Source organism: Fusarium tjaetaba, assembly GCF_013396195.1.
Source record: "Fusarium tjaetaba strain NRRL 66243 chromosome Unknown NRRL66243_c0000383, whole genome shotgun sequence".
NCBI classification, from domain to species: domain Eukaryota; kingdom Fungi; phylum Ascomycota; class Sordariomycetes; order Hypocreales; family Nectriaceae; genus Fusarium; species Fusarium tjaetaba.
The window spans coordinates 16893-29350 of record NW_023501579.1 but is presented as its reverse complement, the minus strand read 5'-3'; the positions used below and the strand labels follow the sequence as shown (position 1 = coordinate 29350).

Here is a 12458-nt window from a genome sequence, read left to right as displayed (position 1 = left end):
GCTGATCTTTTAATTAGCTTTATTATTAACTTATTATTATATCTTTACTTAGTATAATAGCCTATTAATATCTAGGCCCTATATTATATTAATATATACAATTTATAATACCTTATAGACCCAAGCTACTATCCTGATTTAACTAAAGATATAAATTAGCGTTATATTAAATCTTTATTTTACTCTAAATTAATTAAAGCTATAGAATATTAAGAAAAGTATCTATAAGGTATTGCGAATTTTGTAAGTTAATACAGTAATCTTATTCCTGTCAGCACTATGTTTTACATGTCAGCATGAGTAAAGCTGTCTCTATAATTCTCTCCTTCAATATGACCTCCTTTACATAGTGCTTATGCTTAGGGGAATCTCTCATTCCCAAGCCTTCTTCATCGTCCTTAACCACAAACTGATTGTTGTTCAGAGTCATCTGGAGAGACCAAGGATGACTGTGTTTATCAATCCCCTCTTATACCAAAGCCAAGAGATCGCCGTTTCTGACTGGATCACTCTTCTCACTCTGTGTTTAGCTCCGCTCATTGCGCACGTTCTCATCGGTGCGCCTTCACCGACTTATCTTTCTCCGAGTCGACCGCCTTGGCACGAACGAATATGCCACTACAACCCAACTTCCATTCTGTGGCGATACGGAGCAATCACTGACCGTCGCATTCGGGCAAAGAACTGGGATCGATTCGATCTCGCTGCTAGCAATGCCTTGTTTTGGACTGACCAAGGCTGGGATGGATCTGAAGAGATGATCGCGTACAGCCGACCGCATTGTGTTCAACTGCCTGATGGAGACATGGTTAGCTTGCTGTCAAGAGACGCGATCAAGACTCTCATTGTTACCGTTCAAGGCATGCAGGCCATAATCCTGCTATTGGGCAGTCAAATCGACCCTTCTGCCCCCAGTTTCACGCTGTTGATGGCTGTCGATATCATTTTCTTTCCCATTGCACTTTTCGGATTGCTGAGGCTGTGCAGCTGCCTGTGGCTTACCGACGAGTTCTCATTCGCCTCGATGGAGGACATCCCTGCCTGTTCTCCACAACCCATCGGCTGCAGCACGACATCATTCGAGATATTGGCTGCCAACCCTGCGACAACTGAACCTCAAAGATTTCACAACTCAGGGGTTTGGGGCAGCAGAACATTTCGTTACACTTACGCTCTGGTGCTCCTCGCTCTCCTAGGGTTGGCCCTGTCGTTCATGATCCCACAAGGAGACACTTTCTACACTATGACGACTTTTGTAGTGATAATATTCTACCTAGGCGTGATCGGGATGACTGCGCTGATAACAACCTGGTACATGGGCATCAAAGGAGCCAAGTCTACCGTCTTGCCTTGCATATCGTCCACCTGGTACAAATTCTACACCGGCGTTCTGTTGGGATTCGGAATTGCCGTGATTGTCATTGCATGTGTTGAGACTCGCAAGACTCCCTGCGGAAAGTTCACAAGCGGTCCAGGTATACAGGCTGATCTGTTGGCGTGCTTGCGCGGCAAATTCGACAAGACCGAGCAGCATGATATTGTTGACGGTCCATATAATGGCACCATTAGTTATGGCTTCCAACGCCCCAACAATGCCAGCTACGTGGTAGCTCACTACGAGGATGATCAGCAAAACGTTTTCAACTTTACTCGAATGTGCTTTAGTAGTATGTTTGGAATCTGAACAACGTAAAAGCATCTATCGAGCAGGAAGAGGCGTAAATCTTCAGCCTGGTGGAAGAAAAAGTCTATGACGCGAACATACTACGACCATAAAAGCAACAAGGATAGAGTGGTATACTAGGCGAATGGTAATCAATTGACATATTTTGGCAGTAAATGGCTTGCTAGGGAATGGTCAGTTATAGTATAATAGAGAAAATAGAAATCGAAGGCAAAGCCAAGTATTCGGCTTGTCTCACAGTCACGAGCTTTCAATGGACGAGATAAAAAAGCAATAGATAAACAGTAACTTCACATCTTGTATCATATCAATCACATTCCAGAAGTTGGCAATCATCGATTTAAGGTTTGCGTTATCCCTTTCCACAACGTGCTATATGCACGGCACGCCAACCTGATTCGCTGAGTGACAATTAGACTTTTCTCGCTTGCCAGTAAGAACAACGTCTTTGCTGCATTCGCTCTAGACCTTCTATGAACCTTTCGTGTTAGCGGAGCCGTTGTGTAAATCGGAGGTTGGCTGGACAGCTGGCCACGCAAATGAACGGTTGCTCGGTAGTAGTTCAGCTGTAAAAGAGGTAAAACTATTAAAATGATAGTGGCTGGGGCCTTCTGTAGTGCGATTATGATGTCAAATTTATGAGTCTACCGTCTCAACGTTGGCAAACGATTTGAAGAGTGGAGGTTTTGACAGAGGGCCCTTTCTGGCTCAAACTTTGCGCTATGTCATGGGAGAAAAGTGCACAGTTAGAAGGAGGTTGGGATGATAACAGAATCAATGCTCTCCCTTTCCTCCACGCGACTATATAACCTCCGAGACATGTCGTTTGGCATTGAGACATCACCAATCGACGACATTACAGCACAACAGACAACAAACATAATCTCAATCGTCACACTTCATTACCTACCTAATTGCCCAACTACAATCCCCTCTCTTTCCTAGCCATGAACAAGCTCATCTCAGTTTTGACGCTCGCCTCGGTCGCGTTGGCTCTTCCTCTTACATCTTATGATGAATGTGAGAAGACTTACAACGCTTGCATCGCGGCTGGAACACCAGAAGTAGCATGCTCTTGCACGCTGACAGCTTGTGTTGGTGAAGATAGTGCACGGATTCGCGAGTACTGTTCTTCTGCCACGGCATCTCTTGCGCAGCCCACCAAAACAGAGATTGCATCTGCCAGCAAGAACGATACAGTTCCCGTTGAGACCTCCACTCCGATCCCTGGTATCCCGGGAGGCTGCAATCCTGCTCATCCTGGATCATGCCCGCCGCCTTATCATACGGGACTTCCGCCAACCTTCACCCCAATCCCCATTGTCCCTGGGGGTTGTAGCCCAGCTCACCCAGAGCTTTGTATTTCATCTCATGTCACCCACACTACGACTTCAACCGCAACTCACCCCCCCTTTCCCGTCCCGACCAATGGTACCCAACCAGCGCCTGGTATATACCCTGTCCCTGTGCCTGTGATCGGCAAGACTTGGGCCATCCAGAATCTCACCCGTTATTGCGGTGAAGATGGCGATGGATGTGACTATAACTTCGCAGTTGAGGCTGATGGCAAGACTGAGAGATGTACCATCATTCGTATGCCTGGCTCCAATGCTGCTACAGAAAGTTGGACCAACGAACCTTGCACTGATGGTTCTAGTTTGAGCATCTCTTGGGGTTATGTTACTGAGCCTGCTCCTGCTTTTGCTGTTATGACGGTCGTGAGAGGTACAGAGCTCGCTTGGTTCGGAGTGAGCGATGTGAACGGACAACAGGTTACACCATCGAACCCCTACGGATCCGGGGACTATGGCGCCCTAGGGCCGGAACAGGTTTACACCTACTAGGCAGCCAAGATAGATATTTATGCTCCACCCGGGAACATAACAGAGGAGGAAGGTTTGATAGGAAGATATTTTAATGGGAACAAGATAATATTGGAATCTTAGATCATACAGGTAGATTAAGATAGTACGTTAGTATACATAATTGTAATAGAAACGGATAGCAGTAATTGAATACAAACTTGAACCATTTTACTGCATGTTGACTCCTGGGATTGAAGTGTTTTTATCTTGAGCATGAGACAATCAACTTTCACTAATGGAAAACTACATCACGAGCTACCTTGAGATTAGAGCGGAGTTTACATCAACGGACAATGCCCCATTCAAAGGGTGCCAAGGTCTTCTCTCGTAGTTTCAAACTCGCCAAGAGTCTTGACACACTGACACGGCCCGATCGTTTCTTGGATATCTTGGCTTCAATCAAAACTCGGGACAGTAGACTCCGCAACAACCGTTACTGGAATTACGTCCGATTGTAGAGGACGACGCTTGGCTTGGGGCAGAAAAAGATGACCAGAGATTCAAGATGGAATTCTCCGTCATTTGTGGAATTTTAAGCTTACTGCATCTTGGCTTTGGCTCGAGCTCTTACTTGCAGTCTTCAACAGCAACCTACACAGCCAAGAGTGCCGAGGCGCCAAGTGCCATGTGTATAATGACAGTGGCATCGCTAGAAACCCGAGCTTCCAGAAGGACATTCGCAAGAATGGGCAGATGGAGCTACAAAAGGAAAGAAGAAGCCCCATGAAGTCATTTATAACTTGAACCAAGATATCCTTCTCATTACTTTCTTTATCGCTCTTTCATAGGATCACTCCTGTTACATTCCTTTATCATGCTTCTCTTCAAGTACATACTCGCATTGCTGCCCGCAGCCCTGGCCAAGGACATTTTCGTCGCCCTCAATGGATCGAGCAGTGGTTCCGGCTCCAGCAGCTCCCCTCTTGCCGATATTCAGGCTGCAGTTAATGCTGCCAGCGCTGGAGATACCATCTATCTCCGAAAGGGAACCTACCGCCCGTCCAAGAACATCCACTTCACCAAGAAAGGATCCTCCAGCAAGCCCTACACCATCAGGTCTTACAACAATGAAGAAGTCATCATTGACGGTGACAAGATGCCTGGTACTCCGGCTGCCCTTGGCGCCAGCCTCGCTGGTAAAGATCGTGGTATCTTTCATGTCGAGAAGGCAGAGTACTGGAGATTTATCCACATCACTCTCACCAAGGGCCCCTACGGTGTCTACGTGAAAGATTCGCACAACAACTACTTCGAGCGCTTGACTACCCACAGCAACTACGAGACTGGATTCCACATGCAGAACAGCATCTCGAATAACGAAATCGTTTATCTTGACACCTACAACAATGCTGATCCCCGCAACAATGGCCAGAATGCTGATGGTATAGCTATCAAGGAAGGCTCAGGCGCTGGTAACATCATCCGTGGTATTCGCAGCTACGAGAATGCTGATGACGGTATCGATCTGTACGAGTTCAAATCTTCTGTCACCATCCTTGATAACATCATCTTCGACAACGGTGTGAACCGTTGGAACTTCAACCCCTACAGAGGGGATGGCATTGGCATCAAGCTCGGCGGTGGATCACCCGCCAACCGAGCCAACGTCAACCATGTTGCTCGCAACAACTTCTCCTTCCGTAACCGCCGTGGCTTCAGCGACAACAACATGCCTGGTGATATGACTCTTATCCACAACACTGCTTGGAAGAACCGGGAGGAAGGTTTCAACCAACGCTCTTCCAAGGCTACCTACGAGAGCAACCTCGCTGCCAACAATGCCGGCTCCAGCAGCCTGAGCAAGCAGAACACGCTCATTTTAGTGAAGGGCAAGGGTAACAACTGGGAGAATGGTGGATCTTGGCAGGATGCAGACTTCAAGGCTACCTCTACTAGCCTTGTCAAGGGACGTCGACAGGCGAATGGCAAGATCACTCGAAGTGACTTTCTTCGCCCTGCTAATGGCGGAAACTATGGAGCTACCACTCACTGGGTCTGAGGTGCCTTATATATGGCGATGGGCCGGCTTCATCGTTCGTCACTAAGCAGCATTGAGGTTTGAACAGGGCAGGATCTTCAAATACAGTCGAATCTCAACCATCACCTTCACTCTTGCATCTCGCGTGAATGTTTTCGAGTTAAATAAAATGGATGAGTTCTGATCGGAATACCTATATATACATTGAAGGAATAGAGGAGACGAAGAGTCACCAACCTCGTTCGTTACACAAGAGGCAGCACCAATGGCACAGTTTAGTACCTGAACAAGCTTACTGAAGACCAGTCATTCTAACGTGATGAATGCCCTTGCATAGATCAAGTCATGGTGTTCTGGTTCATCGAATGGTCATTTCGACCCGACATAAGAGCTCGGTTCTTGCCACCACTCTCATCGACCAAAGTTGGAGTATTCTTGAATCGCCAGGCAGGAATATTCCGGGCATAAAGCTCGTCGAGTTCCCAGTAACTTCGACCATAGGTCTAAGAATATTAGTATAAGTCACTTGTTAGAAATATGGGGAGCACTGACCTCGGGGTAGAAGAACCATAGAAGAACAGTCGTGGGTACCAACAATCCAGCCCAGACAAACACAGCCTTGACACCAAGGTTACCCGCATCCGGGCTGATCATGTAGGAGACGGTCCATTGGAAGACAACACTGAAGATGATAGGTTAGTCGACGTTACGTGAGTTGAACAAGGGGACTTACAATCCAAGACCATAGCAGCCCAAATTGAATGAGGTTGTCTGAGCTCGCAGACGTGGGGTAGAGGTTTCTCCAGCTGCAACAAAACCAATTGGTCCAGCTGAACAGCCATAAGCAATGACCCAAAGGAGAAGACACCCCAAGGCAGCCTTGTCAGCTGCTGGGTTCTTGAAGAAACCAGTAGTTCCAAGGCCGACGTTGAAAAGCATCATGGCGAAACATCCACTGAATAAACGGTCAGCATCGACTTCATCTGCTTTCTCAGTCAGACTCACCCAACAAGAAGGGGTCTGCGACCAATGAACTCGCACGCAATCAGAGACGACACGATTGCGATAATAAGGAGCACAAAGCTGATCCTGTTAGCGGAAGTATAAAGACGGACTCGGTACTCTTGTGCTCACGTGATGATGGTGACGAGGAAGGGATCCTTCAGTCCAGCAACAGCGAAGAAGTACTGGCCATCTGTCAGCTCTGTTCGACATACAAGGTTGCAGAAAATACTTACTGTCGAGTAGGAAAACACAATTGGTGCTCCAGCAGCCCATTGACTGCAAATACCCATGCATCCAGCCAATGTTCTTCGCCAGTTATGCTTGTCAAAGATCTCAAAGAAGGACGAAGACTTGGACTCGAGGTGTAGCTGTCGCTCAGCTTCAATACCGTGCTGAATGACACGGTATTCATGTTCCTATTAGGAGACAGTATTAGTACCGGTTGCTGAATCTGATCATGAGACAATACTTACGACATCGTACCCGTCAATGTTACCGTAGAGGGTGAGCATAGACTTCTTGGCTTTCTCATCATCACCCTTGCGAGCGTAGTAGATATGAGACTCGGGGACGAGCCATACCATCAAGATAAGAAGCTTAGAGAGGACTGTCAGTTTTTGACTCCCCAATTGCTAGACAGCAGATACATACTCCGGTGAAAATGAACTCAGTGGCAATCAGAGGTCTCCATTTGGTCGGCTGATGGATAGTGATGAGTTGCGTTGCGACAGCGCTGATGAGTTGCCCAAACCCAAGGCAGAGCTGATAGGCACCAATCATCAGACCTCGAATCTGGAAAGGTGTGAGCTCGGAGACATAGGTGATGAGGATCGACTGTGCAAGTCCGACACCAAGCCGAACGAGAACGGCAGCTCCGAGCCAACTCTTCCAGCCAGAAGCCGTGATCTCAGCGATAGAGCCTCCAAGAAGTATAACGATCGCACCGCAGAGAGCTTTCCTGGAGACGAGTCAGCATGTTGACGGAGCCGGGCAAGTCTAAATACTGACTTTCGACCAAACTTATCAGCAAAGTAACCACCAGTAAACATGCCGAGAGTCTTGGACATCTCAGCAAAGCCCTGCCAGTAGGAGACAACCCGAGCGCTGACGGCTGGCTTGCCGTTGATGGTGGTATCATGCATGGTGTTGATGAAGGCTTGCATGGGGATAACGTTACCAGGGATCTGTTGTTGGAACTGCATGATATTGTTAACAGAGAGGGAGAGAAGTAGTAGAGAATTACGCTTACGCCATCGTTCAGGGCTGCCCAATTCAAGATCATGCAGAAAAGGAGAGCCTTCCAAAAGGTCTTGACAACGGCCCATCGTCCAAGGGCTGATAGACTGCTAGTCAGTGGCCATAAAGATATCAGGATCGTGAGAACCTACAAGCAAACTTGGTTTCGTAGACTTGGTTATCCATGCCCAGTGACTCTTTGGTAAAGAGGTCAATTGGTTCTGGGTCGTGGACGACAGTTGGCTTCTCCGAATCTTTGGATGTCATGTTGCTGCAATTGTGGTCTGGGCTAACAGGAACGCTTTAGAGATTGAGATTGTTCTGATGGATTATAGAGTCCAGTAAAAGACGACCTGGTCGATTAAATAGTTAGAAGAACCTGTGAAGCAGAGAAATGCCCATCCATATATAGTCTAACGGTCCACTGAACTCCGGGGGAGTTCCAGACCCCAGATCTTCCCCGCGGGGAATGCCCTCTTCGAGATTAGGTCCCAGACTAGTGGGATCGGTCGAAAGGTTCTCAAGGGATAAGTCTAACTTTAGTTCCAGTGTTTGGGGAGCTAGAACCACGACTAAAAGTATTGTAGCTGCTATTGAAACAATGGTGATGGCCAACTGTGAGACACTTCAGCTAAAAGGGATACTCCGACGAACCTGGCTATGAAGACGACTGCCCCAAACAGCCTGCCCTCAAGTTATACTACTCTCATTTCCTGCCTGCCTTCTTTTGTACTGACGCCCACAGGGTTGTGAGGCGTCTCTGTTACGATAAACATTCCTCGAATTCCATTCAACCAACGGTGCATGATATGAAGATGGCATACCGCTCCTCACCATGCTGTCCGCCTCTTGTCCTGGATCCCCAGCTCCCTGACAATACATATGATCATGAAAGGAGAGCAAACTCCGACATGCGATTCTAGATTCTAGAAGCTAATTTGTGGTCACCAGATGACCAGTTCTATGGAACTAAAGCGCCCAATCACGGCATTTACTTGCCTCCTAAGTGCGTCGGCCACAGTGAGCCGTGACCCCGCTTAAGCCAGCCACGAGGGCGAGTCAGTTACGCTATTGTGCTCCTATCGGTCGACAAAACCCCGACAATGATGGAGACCAACAAATCACCAACAACACTATAAATATTCTCACCGTTATTGAGACTGTGGCCAATCCTCGTTCTACACCAAATTGCCAGATCGCCACTAAAATGTCTATGAACGAATCCGACTGTACCGTCCTCCGGGATGGCTTCCCTAGACCCTTTCCCGACACCCCTACCAATGTCTTGGAGCAATTCAAGATGACTGGCAAGGTGGTTGTCGTGACTGGTGGTGCTGACGGTATTGGCTACGCTGTTGCGGAGGGAATGGCTGAGGCCAACGCTCATGTCATATTATGGTACAATTCGTAAGTCTTACTGTTCATATCAAGACTCATACTCAATCACTGACAATCTTCCAGGAACGATGTAGCCATCCAAAGAGCCCAGGATCTTGGGACTAGGCACAATGTCAAGACTGCTGCTTACAAAGTCGATGGTATGTGAACGGCGTCCCGTTGTAATACGTGACCTGAATTTGACATTATGACAGTATCCGACGCTGAGTCAGTACAGAAGACTGTAAAGCAGGTCGTACAAGACTTTGGCCGAATAGACGTTTTCGTTGCCAATGCTGGGATGGCTATCAGCAAGCCGATCCTAGAACAGACTCTCCCCGAATTCGACAAGCAAATGTCCGTGAACGGTATGTCAAGTCCATCTCTTGTCCCCCCCGGAATGCCCATCTAAACCCATCAGTCAACGGCGTAGTCTACTGCTCCAAATACGTCGGCGAAGTCTTCAAGCAACAAGGTAGTGGTGTTCTCATCATCACCTCTAGCATGAGCGCACATATCGTCAATGTTCCTGTGGACCAACCTATTTACAATGGCACCAAAGCATTTGTGACGCATTTTGGCAAGTCATTAGCTCGCGAGTGGAGAGAATTTGCCCGCGTCAACATCGTGTCGCCAGGTTTCTTCGATACCAAGATGGGAGCCGGTCCACTAGCACTCAACGAAGCTTATCGCATGTCGGTCCTTGGCAGACAGGGGCATGTGAAGGAAATCAAGGGCTTGTATTTGTATTTAGCCAGTGATGCTTCCACTTATACCACGGGATCAGACATCATTATTGATGGTGGTTATGTACTACCTTAGTATCCAGGGTCGAGATAAAGAGATTTCCCAAAACATCATTGTTCAAAACTATCTGGAGGACACCAGTCGTTGAACAGGTTATCCATGGGTGCATTATCAAGGTAGCCCCATGGGGTGTTATCCAGGATCATCCTCATCGTAGGATCTGATCCATCGTCGTTCAGTGTCCACGTCCCCATGGAGAGATCCCCGTCACCGAAACTCGGTAGGTCGGCCGGTGGGAGCGATGCATCAGCGTCACCTACTGAAGGCTGAAGCGTAGCTGGCACTTCTTCAACAAGCTCAGGCACTGTGAGAACAGTTCGCCGAGTGTTCGCTGCTGTTTCTGCCCTTCTATTTATTAGCTCCAAAACCTCCAGGCACCTCTTAGCTGATCTGCTTCTCGCCGAGAAAGTTACCAGACAACTCTGCGCCTTGTGGACCATCAATCGCCAATCGGCCGTCTCGTTATCTAGCCTGTCCTGGGCCTCACGATCCAGATAGCTTGCTTCAAGAACAAGAGCGGCTTGAAACAAGAAATATGTGGCATACCAGACGATGCCCAGATGCAATATACCTTCATTTGTACTGCAGAAAGCTGTTATATCGTTTATGCTTTGCATGGCGGCATCAAGACAGCGTGTCTCCGCATCGGTCTTGTTCGGCAGATATGGATGGTTTCGTTTACTTCCCCGCCAAAGGAGAATGCGCAAATTCTGTTCCTTCCACAAAACAACAGCCCGTGGACCAGCGAACCATACTGGGACGTCCGCAGAAGTGAAGTATTGTGGCAGTCTTTGCCGCCAATCGGCGAGGGTCCGTTCTAGAGTCTCGGCGACTTGGTACTCGACCTTGGTGTTGGATGTCTTCGCAGTCAGGTACTCCAGATATAGCGAGCTTGCGTGTTTTGCAAGCTCTGCTTGTGCGATGATGGCAGATAGCGTCGTTGGTGTGTCGGCTTCAGGAGGAACTGGCATGGTAGGCTCGAGGTCCTGCTGTTGTTAGTATACCATGATGATGTCTCTGTACGGAAGAGATGAACAAAGCTCAGCTACCTTGTCGTCGATATTTCTTGGTAGTGCGGTATCAATGATACCTTCCTGTGCGTGTGGCGGTCTCCCAGTTGTGATATTGAACCCACTATCGAAGCAGTAAAGCACCCAGAACAACTGCCTCCGCCTTTCAAGCCCAACATTGTCTTGCAATTTCGGCGATTCTCGATGCATTCCAAGCCCAAGTGCCATTTTGTACGCGATACCTGTGAACTGATAGCCTGTATTTGGCTTGTCCATCTTTTGCAAATAATTGCTCATCAGAAGAAGCGCTTGCAAGGTTTCAATCGTCCCAGACTCTAGCATGTGGATCGACAACGAGTTCCTCGCAGCCGTATAGAATCGAGACCCTGCGTGGTGCTTGTCTGACGTTGATATCCAGTGACCAATGGCTAACACAAGGTAGTAGATGATGTTCCATGATGACTTGCCACGTCGCATGCCCCGAGCGGCAAGTTTCTGGCGGAATGATCGTTCGTGAAGAATTGGATATGAGACATTATAGAATAAGAAGAATGCATCGATGAAATAATTTGTTAATGATTCGTTTGCCAGATTCGGCGGATCAAGAGACGGTTTGCACTTGTGTATTTGGCTGGGAGATTTTCCGTGACTTGTGGCAGGGGAATTAGACGCCGCGAGCTCTGGGAGCATCGATGCGATTTCTTGGAGAAGGTTTGCGCCCGAACTACTGCCTGGTGGAGTCAGATTCTAAACCATTCGGTATGATGGAGAGATGAAGAATGGGCCGACATACCTAAGTACCCAGCATCAAGGCTGTTCAACGTGGCCATGCCATCCATAGCCGCGGCTTCATCGGTTTGGCTGTCAAAATCTGGTGGCAATGACGGCTCACTCCACTCATACTCATGTGTTGGCTCCTCATGCTCAGGAGAGTCATCGTCCGACTCTGGCTCAGTTCGTTTGATGACCTCTTGACCAGACTCTAGGTTAGCGAGAGCAGCATCAATGTCCAGATCAGGGTGCAGCGACCGAACTAGAGCCTCAAGCTTATTACAGCGCAGCTCAATGGCATCGAGATTCTTCCGCGTAAGCCGTGTCCGATCAGGTGGGTTCACGAAGCTGCAGTCCTTGCCCGCGCGGGCGCAGTAGGAGCAAGGCCCAGGGCCACTGACGCTAGGTTGACATCGGCTCTTGCGCTTCTGACAATTGAGACAAGCTCGAAGTTGGCTCGAAGAACCGTGCATCGGAGGACGACCCATCTTTCGTCTCGCATATGCACGCGTTGTTACGAAGAGAAGGGGGAGTTATCAAGAGGGCAAGGTTCAAACTAGCGTCATTCATTCATCGGAGCACTGTTGGCCGACACACGCAACAGCCACCAAATGCGGAGTAACCAGCTTCGGACCCCTCGAGACCGACAAATATGGGGGTGATCAGAAGCTCGAAGTTGATCAATTAGCCTCGTGAGCTTATTGAAAGCAAACTGCATTTCTATT

At 48.2% G+C, this 12458-nt stretch overlaps 6 protein-coding genes across 6 annotated transcripts; 4 read left to right on the top strand and 2 right to left on the bottom strand.

The window, feature by feature from the left end:
* Nucleotides 1-445: 445 nt before the first annotated feature.
* On the top strand, nt 446-1684 carry FTJAE_13056 (uncharacterized protein; the record flags this gene model as incomplete). The annotated part of the gene is made up of 1 exon (XM_037346159.1): nt 446-1684. One exon carries the CDS (start codon nt 446-448, stop codon nt 1682-1684), a length of 1239 nt encoding a protein of 412 aa, XP_037199927.1.
* Nucleotides 1685-2631: 947 nt separating this feature from the next.
* On the top strand, nt 2632-3528 carry FTJAE_13055 (uncharacterized protein; the record flags this gene model as incomplete). Its single annotated transcript, XM_037346158.1, has 1 exon — nt 2632-3528. One exon carries the CDS (start codon nt 2632-2634, stop codon nt 3526-3528), a length of 897 nt encoding a protein of 298 aa, XP_037199926.1.
* An 835-nt stretch (nt 3529-4363) lies between these two features.
* On the top strand, nt 4364-5548 carry FTJAE_13054 (pectate lyase L; the record flags this gene model as incomplete). Its single annotated transcript, XM_037346157.1, has 1 exon — nt 4364-5548. The coding sequence occupies one exon, from the start codon at nt 4364-4366 to the stop codon at nt 5546-5548; it is 1185 nt and encodes a 394-aa protein (XP_037199925.1).
* Nucleotides 5549-5865: 317 nt separating this feature from the next.
* On the bottom strand, nt 5866-8035 carry FTJAE_13053 (maltose permease; the record flags this gene model as incomplete). The annotated part of the gene is made up of 11 exons (XM_037346156.1): nt 5866-6030; nt 6080-6209; nt 6261-6482; nt 6533-6616; nt 6662-6714; nt 6766-6948; nt 7006-7128; nt 7184-7490; nt 7541-7728; nt 7782-7867; nt 7921-8035. The coding sequence occupies 11 exons, from the start codon at nt 8033-8035 to the stop codon at nt 5866-5868; spliced, it is 1656 nt and encodes a 551-aa protein (XP_037199924.1).
* A 940-nt stretch (nt 8036-8975) lies between these two features.
* FTJAE_13052 (Sorbitol utilization SOU1) lies at nt 8976-9967 on the top strand (the record flags this gene model as incomplete). The annotated part of the gene is made up of 4 exons (XM_037346155.1): nt 8976-9175; nt 9230-9306; nt 9361-9513; nt 9567-9967. 4 exons carry the CDS (start codon nt 8976-8978, stop codon nt 9965-9967), a joined length of 831 nt encoding a protein of 276 aa, XP_037199923.1.
* Nucleotides 9968-10002: 35 nt separating this feature from the next.
* Nucleotides 10003-12221, bottom strand: FTJAE_13051 (C6 transcription factor; the record flags this gene model as incomplete). Its single annotated transcript, XM_037346154.1, has 3 exons — nt 10003-10938; nt 11002-11693; nt 11756-12221. The coding sequence occupies 3 exons, from the start codon at nt 12219-12221 to the stop codon at nt 10003-10005; spliced, it is 2094 nt and encodes a 697-aa protein (XP_037199922.1).
* Nucleotides 12222-12458: the final 237 nt, after the last annotated feature.